Genomic DNA, 19,010 nt, shown 5'->3' on the forward strand with positions numbered 1-19,010 from the left:
AGAATTCCTGCTTTAGGGAAATACAGAGGTGAGAGGGGGCAGCTGTAGTGCCAGGAACCACTAAGAATTCTAGGAGGGGTAAAGGAAGCAATTGCAGGCTCAGTAGTGTGCAGTCTGCAACTTAGAGGAAGAGTCTTTGGGACAGAGATTAATATGCTACACTATGAGGAGCCAGAATGGCTTTGTGAATTGAAGCAGAACATCCCAGGGCTAGAGAGGGGATATCCTGGGAGCTCACAGCGGGAAAGAAGTCTGCGGTACAAGTACTGGGGAGGTAATGGGAGCCCACCCGACCAGCAGCTCTGACTACCTAAATGGTTCTCAAGTTTGGCACTTGGTAGCTTGAGTCAGCATCTAAGCCAGATAGAGCAGAAGAAAGGGACACAGGACTTGTAAGCCTCAGAAGCTATGCCATGCTGGTAGAGTGCCAACCTGTGACGAGTCTTTAGTTCTTTGAGGCTGCTTTCAAGGCTTCCATTCTTTTATATTACTCTTATTTGTTTTGACCTATGTTTGCCCCCAGCTTTTTAGTGGATTTCTTTTTGAAAAACCCAGCCTGTTTTTGTTGAGCTAAGGAGAAATTGATTTGCACACATAGGAGCTAGAACTATCTAGGAGTTAGGTGAGGGTGGGAATGGTGGAAAGAAAGCAGAGATGAGGTGTGTTGGCACAATTGCAGTTCTGGGAAACCTGAGGGTAGAACTGGGATTAGTAAAGAGCAAGACAGTGAGGGAGAGTTGTGAGTGCTTTTTTTCCCCCCATCTCAGTCATTCTCTTATATTTCCCCTTTCCATTCACATATGGAGAAACTGAGGGTCAAGGCAGTATCTTGACTTGTCTCTTGCATCTCGCAGCAAGTCAGCAACAAGGTTAGCTCTTTTCTGCCCTGTCACTGGCCCTGGGGCCTAGACTCAAGCTGTTATTTTGTGACCTCTGCATTTAGCATGTTTCTCCAGATGGAAGAGTGCATTCTTTAGTTGATGTGTATGTTTATGTTAGCAAGTATTTGTCAGTTTACAGTCAGCCCTGTACTGGGTATGCTGTGTGTGTGTGTGTGTGTGTGTGTGTGTTGGGGGGAGAAGTCATGTGACTCCTTTTCCTCCTGGGAAGAGTGAACCATGAACTCTGTTTCCCAGGTGCCCTCATGTAAAGCATATGCAAAGGAATATTAAGGTGGCATGCTGGCACTTATATCATCCTCTAATGAATAGCTGTCCCCACCCTTTTAAGACGTGTGACACACTGTTATTGTTTGATTTCACGGCACCTACCCCACTCTGCAGAAAAAGGAAAAATGTTCCATATGGCAGATATTTTTAAAATCAAAGTGAATTGAAAAATATTCTGTTTTTAGAATTATTCTGCATGGCAAGGGCACAACGAGACAGGGACTCTCATATGCTGTGGATGGGCAGCATGGAAATTCATAAATCTGTCTGGGAAGCAGTTTGGCAAAAAGTAACACAGGCTTTAAAAGTTTATACCCTTTGACCTGGTAATTAAGGGTTCCCTAAGGGTTTAGCTAAAGGAAACAATCAGATATTTTAAACAAATTACTATAGAAGCAGTTTTAGTGTATCATTTTTCTTTTTAATATGAATATAGCTATTTTAATGCTAGCAACTTCACATATTACAGCTCAGACTTCAGCATGCTTTTATGCTTTAGAAATTAATTTTAACACGTGAATATATTCTTGGGGAACTGAGAAGTGGACTAGGATTGAGTGATCAAAGGAGATTGAAACTTTCATCTACAGAGTTCTAAGTTTTTTCATGCAGTATCATTTAAATAGTTTAAACTCAGAGACAACTTAAATGCCTAACAATATGAAATGGTTAAATAAATCATAGTACATGCATATCATGGAATATTGTTAATGATGTTTTAGAAAAAAATTGATGACCCTGGGTAAGTGTTCCTAGTTTTATGTTAAGTAATAATTCATAGTACAAAATTGCATTTATATGATCTCAAATTTTTAAAAGTCATGAATGTTTATTTATCTGTTAATAGAAGAGGAAAATATTACAAAAGGTATGACTCTCTCTGAATTGAGAGACTGTCAGGAATTTTTATTTTTCCTTATTTATGTGTTTTTTAAAAAGCATTATTATTCTTAGTAATTGTTTTTCTATTATCTATCTTTTTATGCATATATTTTATTCTTGTAAGATAGTATCTTATTCCTATAGATTTTTAGCATATATTTTTCATTTCACAATATATTGTATTTTCTTGTGCTGCCATTCATCCACAGTGTTTTAAATGGCTGCATAATATACCATTCTGTGCATTTATTTATTTAACCAACTTTCTATTGTAACATTGAGGTTACTGAGTTTCTCACTATCAAAAGGGACTCTGAAAAATCATTTTTTTGTACCAGGGATTGAACCCAGGGGTGCTTTATCCCTGAGCCACATCCGAGTCCTTTTTATTTTTAATTTTGAGACAGGGTCTGGCTAAGTTTTTTAAGTCTTTGGTATGTTGCTGAGGCTAGCCTCAAACTTGTGAGTCTTCTGCCTCAGCCTCCGAGTTCTGGAATTACAGGTGTGTGTCACCATGCCCAGCAAATCTTGTATGGACATCTTTTGCATTTGTCTTTGTAATTTTGACAAACTCCTATTAGTGGAATTGCTAGGTCAAAGAGTATACATATTTAATATTTTGGTAGCTGTTTCCATGTTGCTCAGTGGTAAGGTATGAAAATGACCTTTTCCCACCTTTGCCTACACTGGGTATTTTTATTCCTTTGGATATTTGTTAATGTAACACATGGAAATGTTGTCTTTGTGTTTTGATTTTTATTTATTTGATTATTAGTGAAGTTGGATGTTTTTGTATATTTTTTGCATTTCCTTCCATTAACGTTTTTCTTTGTAATCAATCAATCAAACAAACAACAACAATAAACTTGAAACTCTTTCACATGTACATAACAAAATTGCCTGGTGCTCAGTGGAGTTTGGTGTAGGGGAGCGCTGTGTGATGTTGAAATTTTGTCTGGAAATGCTCACCTTAGTGGACCTAAGGAACCTCTGATGATCCTCACTGCTTTTGGAGAGATGGTGAGATTTGGTGCTTAAGTAGTGGCTAGTAGGGAGTTAAACTGGCTTTACTGATTTACAGAAGCTACCAATGGTGCAGTACCCCAGGGCCAGCGACCACCCCCTCGTATCAAGAATTTTCAGATAAACAACCAGATTGTGAAACTGAAATACTGTTATACGTGCAAGATCTTCCGGCCTCCCAGGGCCTCCCATTGCAGCATCTGTGACAACTGTGTGGGTGAGTAAAACTAAGGGGATATTGCCTGGGGAAAAGGCTGAATTGAACAAGGGACTCGGGGTAATCAGTTCTTGGGAAAAGTCAATGGAGGTGAGAAGATAAATTTAGCTGGGAAACAAGATAGATTTAGATAGGAAAGAAGCTCCTGAACAAAGGCAAATCGATTGTACTTGTGTAGACCAAATCATAATTTAAATATCCTCTAGTCTAAAGTGAAAACAAACAAAACAAAACTCCAACCTCTTTGGTAAATAGGAAAATAAACTTTACCTGTTTCTGAAATCTAGATTTCCTCCATTAGATCCATGTCATGTGGGGCCCACCTTACATAGGGGGAGGAACATCCTTGTCCACTGGAGGGCAGTATTGAGGAAGGAAGGCCTATGTCAGAGTAGTATTCCCAAGAAGAAAGGTGGTAGCATTTATTAAGTTCCTACTATTCACTAGGTACTGCACTTATAACCCCCAAAGTTGGTATTATCCCTTTAACAGATGAGGAAATAGTGAAGTACCTTTGTATAAACTAAGATAAAGCTGGAACAGATGGAAAAAGCCCTCATTTTTTCTTTCTTCTGCTGCTGCAGTGTGGACAGTGTAGGTGTACATAATACATTTGGGTTCCACCCATATGTATGTGACTTACTGCCTACTATGTGGTGAACCCTGGGAAAGATCAGAAACAGGTGATGTGCTAATTGATAGGCACATGTGTAATAAGGTTGATATTATTACTGGGCATAATTCCAACATTCTGCACGTCATGCAGCATTTCCAAGGTCCTTGCTTTCCTCTGACTAGCCAATTCTTTAGCCAAAGTGTGGGGAAATGCAAATTGCTTTATATAGTAGAAATCTATATGTAGGATAGAATTCTACAAATCAAAACTCATTTCATTTTTTTCGATACCAGGGATTGAATCCAGAGGCATTTAATCACTGAGCCACATCCCCAGCCCATTTTAATTATTTTTTTATTTTTGAGGCAGGGTCTTTCTTAGTTACCTAGGGCCTCACTAAGTTGCTAAGTTTGGCTTTGAACTCACAATCCTCCTGCCTCAATCTCTGGAGCTCTTGAGATTATAAGCATGTGCCATGGTGCCTGGCTCAAAATTCATTTTAAATGGACCAGGAAACAATATTTAAGTGAGGTCTGATTTGAAGGTTCATAAAGAATTACCTCTCCTTATGAATATTCTTAAATGTAAAGAACTCCTAATATTCCAATAGTGATGTGGACAGTTCATGAAATAGGAAATATAATTGATCAGTTAGCATGAAAATATGAAAGTTTATTCTTACTAATAATCAAAGAAGTTAATATTAAAAAAAAAGATAATACTGGCTAAAAAAAAAAAAAAGGAAAAGAGGAACCTTTTTTAAAGTCTAGAACATTAGCAAGGTAAATGTGACAATATAGTCCTATACCAGTAGAAATGTAAATTGGAACAAATTTTTGGTAAGGCAACTGAATAAGATTCATCAAAAGTCTTAAAATGTGTATACCCTTGGATGCCACTGATTCCATTTTTAGGGAATATATCAAGAAATCAAAGAGGTGGGAAAAAATTTAGGGATGGAAATGTTTACTTGAGGATTACTATGAAAAAGGAAAGTTGGAAACAACTAAATAGTCTACCAAGAGATAATGGTCAGATAAATTATGGAATATTCATATAATAGGCTACGGGAAAGGTCATATCAGAAAACTAAATGACATAAAACAGGAGATAGACTACATTTACAGTGTGGTCTCTGTTACAATTTTAAAAATTAAACAGTATATAAAGAAATATGCAAGGAGGTACACCAAAATGCTTATAACTTGTGGATTATGGATAACTTGTGTTTCTTCCATTTTTCATTTTATCGTTTTCAAGTTTTCTACAATGAGCATGTACTACTTATATTATCAGTAATATTGTGATTTAAAGTACAGTAAAAATCATATATCTATAAACCTATAATTTCCCAATGTTTATAAAGTTTGCTTAAAGTGAATATATGTCTATAGTCCTGGATCTAGATGTTGCCCTAAATACTTGGGCCTGCCATTCTTTCCTCTGTCGTTTTTTTCCTTTCTGAAAAGATGTACCCCTTTAACTAGGAGATGCATCATTATTTATAGCCTTACTTTTTGACCAGTATATAGCTGATGGTTTTTTAAAAAATGATTTCTTTTTTATTCACTCAAATATATTCATTTAAGAAAATATGTAAACCATAAAAACTGTAATGACACTTAATCCTAAACTCACTCTCCATTTTGCTGTATTTCTTTCCAGTCCCTTATTTGTAAAATGGGACCATATATGATAGAGTTTTTAATCCTGTTTTGGTTACTTAACATTGTAAACTGAACTTTTTTCTACATCTTTAATACATTTTTTTGGTACCAGGAATTGAATCCAGTGGCACTTAACCACTGAACCACATCCCCAGCCATTTTTAATATTTTATTTAGAGACAAGGTCTTGCTGAGTTGCTTTAGGACCTTGCTAAGTTGCTGAGGCTGACTTTGAACTCACGATCTTCGTGCCTCAACCTTCCGAGCCGCTGGAATTACAGGAATGCACTACCATGTCTAGCTTTAATACATATTTTTAATACATTATTTTAATGACTGCAAAACCCATCATATGATTATATTATAATTTATTTAGTTTCCTGTCATTAGATGTTACTCACCATTTCATTTTATTCATTGGTGTAGCACTGAAATCAAAATGATTAAGCTTAAGGATATGGAATAATTGGAACTTTCTTACATTTCTGGTGGGAAAGTAGAATGGGACAACCATTATGGAAGACAGCTTAGCAGTTCCTCAAAAGTTAAACATAAAATTACCATATGATGTAGCAATTTCACTCCTGAACATATATCTATATTAGTTTGCTTGGGCTACTATAAAAAATACAACAGACTGGTTGGCTTAAACAACAGAAAGTTATTTTCTCATAGTTCTGGAGGCTGGGAAGTTCAACATCAAGGTGCCAACAGGTTTAATTTCTGGTGGGGCCTCTCTAGCTTGCAGATGGCTTCCTTCTTGCTGTTTCCTGTCATGGTCTTTTCTCTGTATTCACACACTACTGATGTCTCATATCCTCTTTTTATGAGGACACCAATCTTATTGGATTAGGACCCCACTCTAACCTCATTTAACCTTAATTGTCTCCAAATTGGAGGTTAGGGTTGCAACATGAATTGACCGGGGGACATAATTTAGTCCTTAGCAATAGCCAAAAAAATTGAAAATAAGGTTTCAAAATGTACGCAGGTGTTCACAGCATTTTATCCATAAGAGCGAAAAGGTTGAAACAACCCAACTGCCCATCAACAGATGAATGGATAAACAAATAGCCATACAGTAGAATATTATTCAGTCATTAAAAACATGGAGTACCAATACATGCAATAAGATTGGTGAGCCTTGAAAAATTTATGCTGTGTGAAAGAAGTCAGACACAAAAGAATAAATATTGTATGACTCCACTTACATGAAATATCTAGAATAGGCAAATTGATAGAGACAGAAGATTAGAGGTTGCTGGGGTGGGAAAATGTGGAAACGTAGAATTACTGTTTTGTTTTTTTTGGTGCTGGGGATTGAACCCATGAGCACTCTACCAACTGAGCTAGAATTACTGTTTAATGGGTACAGAATTTCTGTTTGGGGCAGTGTAAAAGTTTTGGAAATAGATGGTGCTGATGGTTGCACAACATTGTGAAAGTAACTAATGCCACTGAATTGTACACTTGAAATGGTTAAAATGGCAATTTGGATGTTACATATATTTTACCACAAAAAAACTATTGAACTTAAATTGATGTGCACATCTCTATTTCCTTATGAGAAATTACTGGAAATGATTTATTCTTCCAATGGGGTATTAACACTAAAGGTTCTTATTTTTTGGGGGGGGGTTGCCAGGGATTGAACCCAGGGGCACTTAACTACTAAGCCACATTCCCAGCCCTTTTGAAAATTTTTAATTTAGAGACAGGATCTCACTAAGTCCTTTGGGCCTTGCCAAGTTGCTGAGGTTGGCTTTGAACTTGCAATCTTCCTGCCTCAGCCTCCCAAGCTGTTGGGATTACAGTGTGCGCTACTATACCCAGCTGAGTTCTTGATATGTACTGCCAAATTGCTTTCTGGAAGGATTTTATTAGTTTGTACTCTCATAAGTGGTACATTAGAGTGTCCATTTTACTCTATTATCACTAGAACTGGGTGTGATAATGTATAGTCTTATTTTGATAGGCAAAAATTATCTTGTTTTACTAGTATTACACTGAATTTTTAGTTAATTAAAAAATCAAATATGTTTTATGGCATTTATTAGCTATTTTCACCCTCTTTTTGTTTTATGTACATATTTCATTTTTATTTTCAGCTTTATTGAGGTATAATTGACAAAATCAAATGAGTACAATGTGGTGATTTGAATAAGCATGCACTGTAAGAATTAGCACAACTAATTTAATCAACATATCAAGCATTATCCTAAGTTAATCAACATTCATCATTTAAGTGAGGACACATAAATCTGTCTTAGTAAATTTCAGGTAACTTTTGATAATTTTCTTGAGATAGTAAGAATTTGTAAGGATAGGTTCAAATTTAAATATGTAAACACTTGTTTTTTCTCTTTAATTTTCTTTATAGTATTTTTAACATACACAAATCACTTTTTAAAGTTTATTGAGACAAATCTATTTTTTTTCCTCTGTATTTTCCTCCATTACTTTTGTGCTTAGAAAGTCCTTCTCCATACAGAGGATAAATGTGTATTCATTCTTTAAGTTATATTGTGACTTCAGTTTGTTTTACCTGTAACACTTAATTTATCTGGACTTTGTTTTTCCAAATAGTGTGAGCGAAAAAATGTAACCTTATTTTCCACCAGTTAGCCAATTTATCTCATAATTTTTATGAAATTATACTTCCTTTTGTAATGCTGTATTTATTAGACAGTAAATTCTTACAGGTTCTAGAGTCTATTTCTGGGCTTTTCCATTTCACTGAGCTGTGCCATACCATTTTAAATATACTATAATTTTATATTTTTAGTAAATGAAGATCAAGAGAAACTATACTACTCATTTTTCAAAATTTCCTGTACTATTTTCACCTCTTTATTCTTTCTAAACTTAGCAGGCCCACCTGCTAAGATTTTTATTTGAAAAAGCAGTGTCTGTGCTCTTAACTGGCTGAGTAATAGAGAACACTTAACTGCTTCGAGCCTTAGTTTCTTCTTCTGTAAAATGGGGAGTACATTCTGTTGTGTAACTTCCCATGTGATAATGGGGATCAAATGAAATAACTGTGAAATCATTTTGAAAAAGTAAAGACTTTTTTTACTTTGAAAAAGTAAAGAAAAGAAAACCCATGTTTTTCACAATAGAAGGTAATGACTCTGGAGTCTTAATTAGGTATTATGTGAATGGTGGGGTTGCTTTTGTTCTGGAGGCTCTGGCACTGGACTCTCTTTTTCTCCCACAGAGCGATTTGACCATCACTGCCCCTGGGTGGGGAACTGTGTTGGAAAGAGGAACTACCGTTACTTCTACCTCTTCATCCTTTCTCTCTCCCTCCTCACAATTTATGTCTTCGCCTTCAACATCGTCTATGTGGCCCTCAGTGAGTATGCAGGGCAGTCTGTTACTGGAGTGGGCGTGGGGAAGGAGAAGACATGAAGACAGCTTAGGGGGATGGTTGGGTTTCTGGTGGGACTTTTGCCATTGTGAAGCACCTCAGGTCTGATTAGAAATGAACAGTATTGTCTGCCCTGGAACCAGGCTGGTGACTTCAGCACACATCAATAATTATTTACTGAGTGTTTCAGCCTTCTCTCTGGCCCTGTGCTAAAGATCAGGGCCATAATTACTGGTCTATATCCAGAGTACTGGGCATTTCTGGGGTGATCTCAAAGTTTGGGGATGTATTTTGGCTCTCTGCATCCCTTTTCCTTCCTTGTGCTAGGCTGCAGAAGGGATTCTACCCAAGGAATAACTTTTAGTAATTTGGGCTTCACTTGGGAGATAGAAAATACACACACCATATGCACACACTTAACAATCTAACGGCAGGTGGGATGTGAAGTTAAGGGAGTAGACTTGATCAAGGCAGCTTTTGGGAAAGATAGGAGCTTTGAGCTGGCTTTTGCACAAGGGAGGGACCCTGACAGGTGAGGAGAGAGGATTTTTCTTCACTGTTTCTGGTTTCCTTCATCTGTTAATATCGCCATACATGTCTGTATATGGGGGCAGGGAAAGGGGAAGGAAACCTGATGCTTGGCTTCTGCTCAACTCTAGTCTGTGCTTGGCCTTGCATTGGAAATGTGAACTCCTCAGTCACAAGAGTGCCAGCTTGGAAAGGAGACTCTTCACCCTTGCCCGAGTGAGAGCCACTCTCTTGCCAATGTGGAACATGGGATATGGAGGGAAGGAAACGAGTGGGAACTAGGATACTTTGTCAGACTACTAAAGTCACTAATTTCTCTGTCTACTCCTCCTCCCAATTTCACAGAATCCCTGAAAATTGGCTTCCTGGAGACGTTGAAAGAAACTCCTGGAACATATCCTCCCCTGGCAGTATGTCCCTGTGAAACCTTCTAAAACTACTTTCCAGCATGTTGTCTCCCATCAGTTCTCCCAACATCTAGTTTTCCAGACATCAGGGAGTACCAAAATTACAAAGTGTAGTCTTAGTGGTAGCAACTGGAATGGAAGATGACCAGGACTCAAAGGGAGGTCTTTCCCTCACCCACTTCCCGGCCACCTCCCTACCAAGTCCTTCTCCCAGGCATGACCTGTCTCCTTTAGTGGGCTGTACTTTGCCTCAATATCTTGTGTATCATTTACTGGGAGTACCACCTTTCTGTTATAATCAAATCTTATTTTGTGCAGTGACTACATTTCTGAAAATGAGATATAGGTTTCTATAAAACACGTGTTGTTTTTTTCCCACTAATATTTCATTTATAAAGTTTTATTTTTTGATGAGATTTGCACTGCCAGCAATGGCTAACATAGTTTAGCCTTGGCCCCCTCCAAAGAGCAAAAGACAAAGAAACAGGCAAACACTTAAATACGCTAGAGAGGCTAGAGATTTGTTTAATAGAGACTGAAGGGAAATCTTCTACCTTTTATCAAGGATCTATCCAGTAAGTTTAGAATTCATCTGGATATTTCGCTTTTCGAGACATTTGTTCTAAGAGGTAAAGGTGGTGTGACTGATGCCATGAATATGATCCGAGGTATCAGGTTCCCTGGTGTGACTTCTTCAACATTCCTTAACTTAACTGCACTGTTCTAGAAGTCCTCATTTGCTTCTTCACACTCTGGTCCGTCGTGGGACTGACTGGATTTCACACTTTCCTTGTGGCTCTCAACCAGACAACCAATGAAGACGTGAGTCAACTTTCTCTTCTCCTCATCAAATATTGTCCTTCTCCCAAAAGTCTATTCTCTTTTTACTTGCTAGAGAACCGAGTCTCCAGGGCCTTGAAGGTTGAAGCCAGCATAAAAGCTGGTGTAGGAGATGTTAAATCAGATATATGGAAGGTGCACTGCTTTGTTTGGAGCTGAATGTCTGTAGGGCATTAGGAAGAAAAGGTCAAACAGTTGGGTGGGTGTAAGGTCTTTAACTATTCATAGGTCCTAGAAGTTAGCTGATGCCTCTGGATTTGGAGTGGAAAGGGGCAATAGTACTGAATAAATTCTTGCTTTAAAAAGGTGCCAGTTAATCCACATTCATTGTACAAAATCAGAAAATACAGATGAGCAGAAATGAGAAAATAAATCCCTGTAATTTTAACTTTTAGATGTCACTTTGATTAATGTCATGAAACTTGTCTTCCAAACTTGTCTGGACTTGTTCTCATGTTTGTTTATGCATACATTATGTATTTTTCAATAAAATAATATATTAATTTATCTGCCTTTTCCTCTCTTATGAACATTTTCATGTCTCTATAGTGTATTTCTTTTTTATTTTGATAAAATATACCCAACATAAGATATGCCATCTTCGGCATTTTAAAATGTGCAGTTCAGTGGTATTGAGCATATTCACATTGTTGCGCAACCTCTGCCACCATCCATCTCCTGAACTTTCTCATCATACCATGCCACATGTATTTCTTCAGCACAGTTTTTTTTTTTCGATTTACTCTTTTTTTATTTTTTATTTTTTTATTGTAAACAAATGGGATACATGTTGTTTCTCTGTTTGTACACGGCATAAAGGCATACCATTTGTGTAATCATAAATTTACATAGGGTAATGTTGTTTGATTCATTCTGTTATTTCAGCACAGTTTTTCATGTAAGCCTTGGCTTTTATTTTGCAGATCAAAGGATCATGGACAGGGAAGAATCGTGTCCAGAATCCGTACAGCCATGGCAACATTGTGAAGAACTGCTGTGAAGTCCTGTGTGGCCCCCTGCCCCCCAGGTACTCGAGAGACTAAAATGTTCTGGGACTCCTGGGATGAGTGGCATAACCTTATCCTGTTACCTGGTTCAATAAACTCTTCTGAATGCGACCTCTCAGTGTCAAATAGGTCTTCCTAGGGATTTTCATCTGGCACCATATCTACATGGGTCATGGACTATGGGCTGGTTATTTTGAAGAGACGATTTTTCATTCTTATTTTGTTTGTTCCTTATTTATTGTGACATTCACTGGTTTGTGGAAGAAAAACAAATGAATGGAGATGGAGAGCAGGTGTGTTCTTGGATCAGGCTAGATTGCTGAAGGGCAGGTTTATGTTTTCCAATATACACAGCAGAATTCAGTGGCCTGGGTGGGTGGAGGAGCGAATGCCAAGTCCTTGATTAACTCTCCTGTCCCTTTCAGTGTGCTGGATCGAAGGGGTATTTTGCCACTGGAGGAAAGTGGAAGTCGACCTCCCAGTACTCAAGAGACCAGTAGCAGCCTCTTGCCACAGAGCCCAGTAAGTGTTCCTGATTTATGGCTGAGTCTGCGATAGAGAGCATGTATACTACCTTTATAGCTTAGAGATATAATTAGACAATTTCATATCCTTATCTCTCCAGCAACACTGTCTCTGCTTCTGCTTGACATTGCCTTTAGCTTTTTGTGTCCTTGAGGTAGATTAAGGTTTATTCATTTCTTTGACATATAGTAAACAGCTACTCTGTTCCAGCCACTGTGTTAGGTGCTGGGGACACACCAGTAAACAAGGCAAATGATGTCCCTGTTTCAGGGAGCTCATTGTCTGGTGGGGACAAGGGATAACAAAAAAGGGCATTGCTCAATGTTGTGAAACACACCTTGAGGAAGGAAGCATAAAATGTTACAGAAGCAAAGGTGGGGTCAGGGGACCATGTTAGAGTTCATTGCTGGAATATGTAGATGTGGAAAATCTCCCAAATGTCCTGCTCAATATGTTTCATAAAATATCCTAAAAAGTTATTTGAACTTTGTTTTTAATGGTTTATTACTGCATTATAATTATACATAGTGGTGGGGCTCATTGTGATAGATTCACATGACATAATGCACATGACATAATTTGCTCCAATACATTCCTGGGTACTTCACTTTTCTCCTCCCCTCTTCCCTCTTCCTATTCCCCATCTTCCACTCTTCTAGTCTTCCTTCCATTTATTTATGTTTATATATATTTACGAGCTTTATTGAGATATGATTCACATACCATATAATCCCTATTTAAAATGTATGTTTCCATAGTATTGTATATTCAGAGTTGTATGATCATTGCAACAATTAATTTAAAAGTGTTTCATTATATTCCCCATCAAAAACCTTGTACTATTAGCTACCACTCTCTCTTTCCTCCCAACTCTTTTAGCCCCGTCCCTAGACAGCCACTAATCTGCTTTTTCTTTTGCTTTAGATTTACCTTTCCTTTATGTGGCTGAATAATATTTCATTATTTAGTTATACCATATTTTATTTGTCCATTCATTAGTTGATAGACTTTTGGGCTGTTTCTACCTTTTGATTATTATAAGTAATGCTGCTATGAATATTTGTACAAGTTTTTGTACAATTTTATATAAGATGTTTTGCATAGACACATGCTTTCATTTCTTTTGATGGAGAGTGAAATTACTGGTGCGCATGGTAATTCTGTGTTTAACCTTTTGAGAAACTGCTGGACTGTTTTCCAAAGTGGCTGTACCAATTTACATTCCCACTAGCAGTGTATGAATGTTTCAGTTTTTCTACATCCTTGGTGTAACCTTTATTATCTGACATTTGGATATTAGTCATCTTAGTGGGTGTAAAGTGGTATCTCACTGTGGTTTTCATTTGCATTTCCCTAATGACTAAGGATGTTGTGTGTCTTTCCATTGTAGGTATTGGCCATTTGTATATCTTCTTTGGAAAAGAGTCTATTCACAAACTTTGTCCATTTTTAAAATTGTGGTTTTTTTTTATTATTGAGTTATAGTAGTATATGATTTGTATACAAGTCCCTTTCTAGATATATTATTCGCAAATATCTCCCATTCTGTGGGTTGTCTTTTCACTTTCTTAATGGTGTGTTACCTTTAAAGCACAAAAGTTTTAAATTTTGGTATAGTCCAGTTTATCCTTTTGTGTTATTGTTGCTTGTGTTTTCAGTGTCATATCTGAGAAACCATTGCCTAGGTCATGAAGATTTATGCCTGATTTCCTGTAAGAGTTTTATAGTTTCACCTCTTAATTTCAGCTCTTTGATCCATTTTTTTAAAAACTATTTTTTGATGTACTTTATATATATGTGTGTATATGTATATATATACATATACACATATACTTATTTATTTATTTATATGTGGTGCTGAGAATTGAAACCAGTGCCTCACACAGTCTAGGCAAGTGCTCTACCACTGAGCCACAACCCCATTCCTCTTTGATCCATTTTAAGTTCATCTTTATATATGGTGTGAGATAGGGGGTCTGCATTCTTTCCTTTGCCTGTGGATATCCAGTTGTCTTTGTATCAGTTGTTGGAAAGACTGTTCTTTTTTCTGTAGAATTGTCTTGTTATCCTTGTTGAAAAGCATTTGACTGTAAATGTGGGAGTTCGTTTCTGGACTTTCAATTCTATTCTGTTGATCAATATGTCTGTTCTTATACCTATACCACACTGTCTTGGTTAATCTAGCATTGTAGTAAGTTTTGAAATTAGGAAATGTGAGTCCTTCAACTATATTTTTCTTTTTCATGATGGCTTTGAGTATTCTAGGTCCTTTGAATTTCCATATGAATCATAGGATCAGTTTTATCAATTTCTGCAAAGAAGTCAGTTGACATTTTAATAGGGATTGCATTGAATCTATAGGTAAATTTGGGGAATATTGCCATCTTAACAAGATTAAGTTTTCTGAGCTACTAACATGAGTTGTCTTTTTATTTGTTTAGGCCTTTGATTTCTTTAAATAATATTTCATAGTTTTCAGAGTTGAACACTTATTCTTTTAGATTTTTACTTTATTTTCACAGTACTGGGAATTGAATCCAGGGATACTCTACTACTGAGCTACATCCTAGTGCTTTCTTAAAAAGATATTTTTTAGTTGTCAATGGACCTTTATTTTACTTATTTATATGTGGTGCTGAGAATTGAACTCAGTGCCTCACATATGCTAGGCAAGTGCTCTACCACTGAGCTGCAACCCCAGCCCCCCAGGACTTTTTATTATTTTTTTAAAATTTTGAGATAGGGCCTCCCTAAGTTGCTGAACCTGGCCTCAGACTTATGATCCTCTTGCCTCAGCCTCTCTGAGGTTGCTGGGATTACAGACTTGTGCCACTATGCCTGGCTAAATTTTATACTTCTTTTGCAACATTTGTTTATAGGTATTTTATTCCTTTTGATGTTACTATAAATGAATTTTTTTAAATTTCTTTTTGGATTGTTCATTGGAGTATATTGGAAGTATACAAATTGATCTTTGTATATTAATATTATATCCTAAAATCTTGCTGAAATTATTAGTTATAATATAATTTAGTCAATTTAGACTTTATTTTAAAATAGAATCCCACTTTTATGTGAATAGTTTTGTAAAGTAGGTCATTGTTCTGTACTTTGCCTTTCCTAAATTTTGAATGTTCTTTTTAATGAACATTAAAAATGTTTATGATGTTTATGTATTAGTGTCATAATTTTGAATATTGTTTTTCTGATGAGTCTGGTCCCAAACTATAGCAATTTAAGTTGGTGATATTCAATTGAATGTGGGGAAAGTGTGGTATTTTAGAATAACTTAGCGGACATTTTAAAACCATATATGATCATTTGATACCCCACCTTCTTTGATTTGGAATCACTATTCTAAGTGAGTTCTGTGTAAGGGCAGAAACAGGGTTGAGAACCATTGGGTCAGCACTTTTTGGTTAAGTACATTATAACATTCTGTTGTGAAAGGGGATATCTAATTATTTGTGGTTGTTATTATTATTATTATTATTATTATTATTATTATCACAAATACTAATGGAAACATCTGTCCGGAACAGACAGTTGAGGATAGAACTCAAATAAGCTTCAGTTGTATTCTGCTGAGAATGTGATATTCAGGTCTCAGGTCTGAGTTTGGTGATGGTGGCTACATATCTGTAGCGTCAGTGTGGTGGAGGGCTTTTGATGAAGAGTTCAGTGTCTGGATTATCTGCATTTGGATTTTGAGAGAGAGTTTTGTGTTGAATCTGATATCTTTTCCTTCTCAGGCCCCAACAGAACATCTGAACTCCAATGAGATGCCGGAGGACACCAGCACTCCGGAAGAGATGCCACCTCCAGAGCCCCCAGAGCCACCACAGGATGCAGCTGAAGCTGAGAAGTAGCCAATCTATGGAAGAGACTTTTGTTTGTGTTTAATTAGGGCTATGAGAGATTTCAGGGGAGAAGATAAACCTGAGACAGAGAGAAAGTAAGCTGTCCCTTTTAATATTTTCCTTTGGTCTTTAGATACCCAAATTGCACACTGGCATTTTCTTGCTGCAAGCTTTTTTTTTTAATTTCTGGACTCAAGGCAGTGGCAGAAGATGTCAGTCACCTCTGGCAACTGGACAAATGGGTCTTTTGGGCCCTGGCACTTATTTCCCATGGCATCAGCCATGGGGTCTCCTTGGACTCCCCTCTCTTCCCACCAGATCCCAGCTGTCCTGCTTGGGGTCATTGTTCTCATTCTGGGGCTAACAATTCTTGAGACTGGCTCAAGTCCTCTCAAGCTGCTGCATGTCCTGAGTCCATAGGCAGACACAGAAACCTCTGGCCAGGGAATCCTAACTGGGTTCTTCTCCTTCAGAATTGATAATTATGGAGAGTGAGGTTGGAGGATTCTCCTGGCTACAAAGTGCCAGCATTGCCAGCCAATCCTTCTAGGAATGGGGCAGGTACCTTCTTCTTGTATTTATTCATGTAGCTTCTCCTTTGTCCCCCATCCACTCTCTAACACCCAAGTCCTACTCTTTCCTCATTAGATATATGTAAGTAGTTGTAGAAGAGCTTACAATTTACAGTTCTCATAGATTCTCCAGGAACTCTTAATACCCGTGCTATTCTCAATAAGAATTGACAAGATGCCAATGGCATAGCCCCTCACACTCTCTGCCTCATCTCTCCTCCTTTCTCATTAGCCTATTTTAATTTTTTTCTTTTTACTCTTGCTCCCAATAGGAGCAGGAATGGCAGTAATAAAAGTCTACACTTTGGTGATTCCTTTTCCTCAGAGGAAACCCAAGTGCCCACTTAAACACTACCCCCTCAGATTCCCTGTGTGAGGCCTGCAGAGGCCCTGAATGCACAAATGGGGAAACCAAGGCACAGAGAGGCTCACCTCTCCTCTCCTCTCCCTCTATGTCCCCTCAAAAAAAAAAAAAAAAAAGAAAAAGAAAAAAAAAGAGAGAAAAAAAAAAAAAAAAGGCTAACCAGTACTTCCATTAAGCCTTGGCTGAGTGAGGGAAAACCCAGCACTGCTGCCCTCCCGGGTAACCCACTCCAAGGCCTCAGCCCACCTCGGGCAATGGTAACCACACCAGGGGCTTCCTCCAAGCCCCACTCTTCCAGCACTTCCACCGTCAGAGTCCCAGAGCCACTTCACCCTGGGGGTGGGCTGTGGCCCCCAGTAAGCTCTGCTCAGGACCTGCACTATTTCAGGGAAGAAGATTTATGTATTATATGTGGCTATATTTCCTAAAGCACCTGTGTTTTTCTCTTTCTAAGCCAGGGTCCTGTCTGGATGATTTATGGGGATTGGGGGGGGGAGTGTAAACCAGAACTTTTAATCTATTTGAAGGCAATTAAACTGTGTCTAATGCAAACTGCCTGCCTCCTCCTTCCCCTTCCATTTCAAGAACCACCATGGGGATGTGAATGTGTTTGTGTGTTGGGTGGGGGGTGGGGGTTGGAAGGGTTGCTTGTTACTACCCATACTTCCATTTTCCAGGGTACCCTTGGGTTGGAGAGATAGCTCCCAAACTCAAACTCTCCATTGATCTATACTACCTTCTGGGCCGAGGTTTATCTTACTCTGGACTATGACAAAAGGACTTCTAAGCAACATACAGTGTGAACAAGATTAGGAGGGTAGAGAAATTATACTGAAGAGAACAAGTTCTTCATTAGGATATTGTTTGCAAGCAGATGGGCACTGTTTATTGCAAATGAGTCTTGGTTATTAAAGCAGGCTCACCAGGGCCTTCCCTTGGAAATATTTCATTTTAGTGGTCTTTTACAAGTGATGGTATATATTTCTTTTCAAATGATCTGTAATCAAGACTCCTTACTGATTCCTAGCTCACTCTTCCCAGTTAATCGGAATTAGTGAAATTTGGCTGCTCCCAGATTTTTCTCTGTGTCTCCCTCACACTCTTGTAGCAAGATTTGAACTTAGCATGAGAGAGAGATGGGAGAGAGATTGATTCATATCCCGCTCCTCTTTGCTTTTACTTTCCCATTCTTTTTCTGGCTCTCTCAATTTTGTTTTTTCAGTTAGATTTTAATTATTTCAAAATAAGGCCAAGCCTGGAGAGTTTGGAATTTATTAGGTTTTTCCAGTCAAACTGTCACTCGTGTGAACTCCTTTCTAGTCAGTACTCAGCCTGTTCCCTCTCTTGGGCCAGGATGGATCTCTCTCCTCCCTCAACTTACCTCAGCCACTCTCCTGGTGACCCTCAGGTCACTCAGAGAAGCTTTCTCTTTCTGATATAAAGGGTCAAAATGGAAATATCTTATCTGTAGTGCGAAATGATTTTTAAAAACATTTCTGTTTTTTCATACTCCCAGCCCACTTTCTTTTCCTTTATAAATATTCTATATTTAAGACCTTGGCCTCAAGATCTTTCCCATTTGTATCATACACCAGCCAAGACTGTCCCTAATCTGAGCTCTGATCAGAGGAGAGATTGAAGGGTTGATCTTACCCAGGGGGAAAAGGGCCTTATATTGTTTGATCTTTTCAATGGCTGACACTCTCTCCAACTCCCCCTTTCCTTCCCATTCCTCATGCTTCCTATGCACCCCACTTCCCCAGGCCAGGAGGGTTCACACTGATCGAAAACTTCTAGGGGTGGGTGAAACTTATGTCCATTTGGCTCTGGAGCCCTCCTGGCCCTGGCTGAGATCATCATCTCCCTGTTCACATTTCCCCCCAGGAGTGGGGTTAGGTTAGAGGTGGGTACTAATTCTATAGCAGCTAGATTCCATTCTTCCCATCCTGACCATCCTGCCTTT

General features: G+C 38.1%; 1 protein-coding gene across 2 annotated transcripts in view; it reads left to right on the top strand.

The window, feature by feature from the left end:
* Window positions 1–17,626, top strand: part of ZDHHC9 (zDHHC palmitoyltransferase 9) — a 32,560-nt gene extending 14,934 nt beyond the window's left edge. For both annotated transcript variants that reach the window (XM_079124644.1, XM_079124645.1), the window contains exons 4-10: window positions 3,133–3,291; window positions 8,792–8,929; window positions 9,818–9,864; window positions 10,597–10,701; window positions 11,643–11,746; window positions 12,152–12,248; window positions 16,004–17,626. In XM_079124644.1, the coding sequence (XP_078980770.1) occupies window positions 3,133–3,291; window positions 8,792–8,929; window positions 9,818–9,864; window positions 10,597–10,701; window positions 11,643–11,746; window positions 12,152–12,248; window positions 16,004–16,120 (767 nt within the window). In that variant the 3' untranslated portion in view covers window positions 16,121–17,626. The remainder of the gene's footprint in view (window positions 1–3,132; window positions 3,292–8,791; window positions 8,930–9,817; window positions 9,865–10,596; window positions 10,702–11,642; window positions 11,747–12,151; window positions 12,249–16,003) is intronic.
* Window positions 17,627–19,010: the final 1,384 nt, after the last annotated feature.

The sequence above is a fragment of the Sciurus vulgaris genome, assembly GCF_902686455.1.
Source record: "Sciurus vulgaris genome assembly, chromosome: X".
NCBI lineage: Eukaryota > Metazoa > Chordata > Mammalia > Rodentia > Sciuridae > Sciurus > Sciurus vulgaris.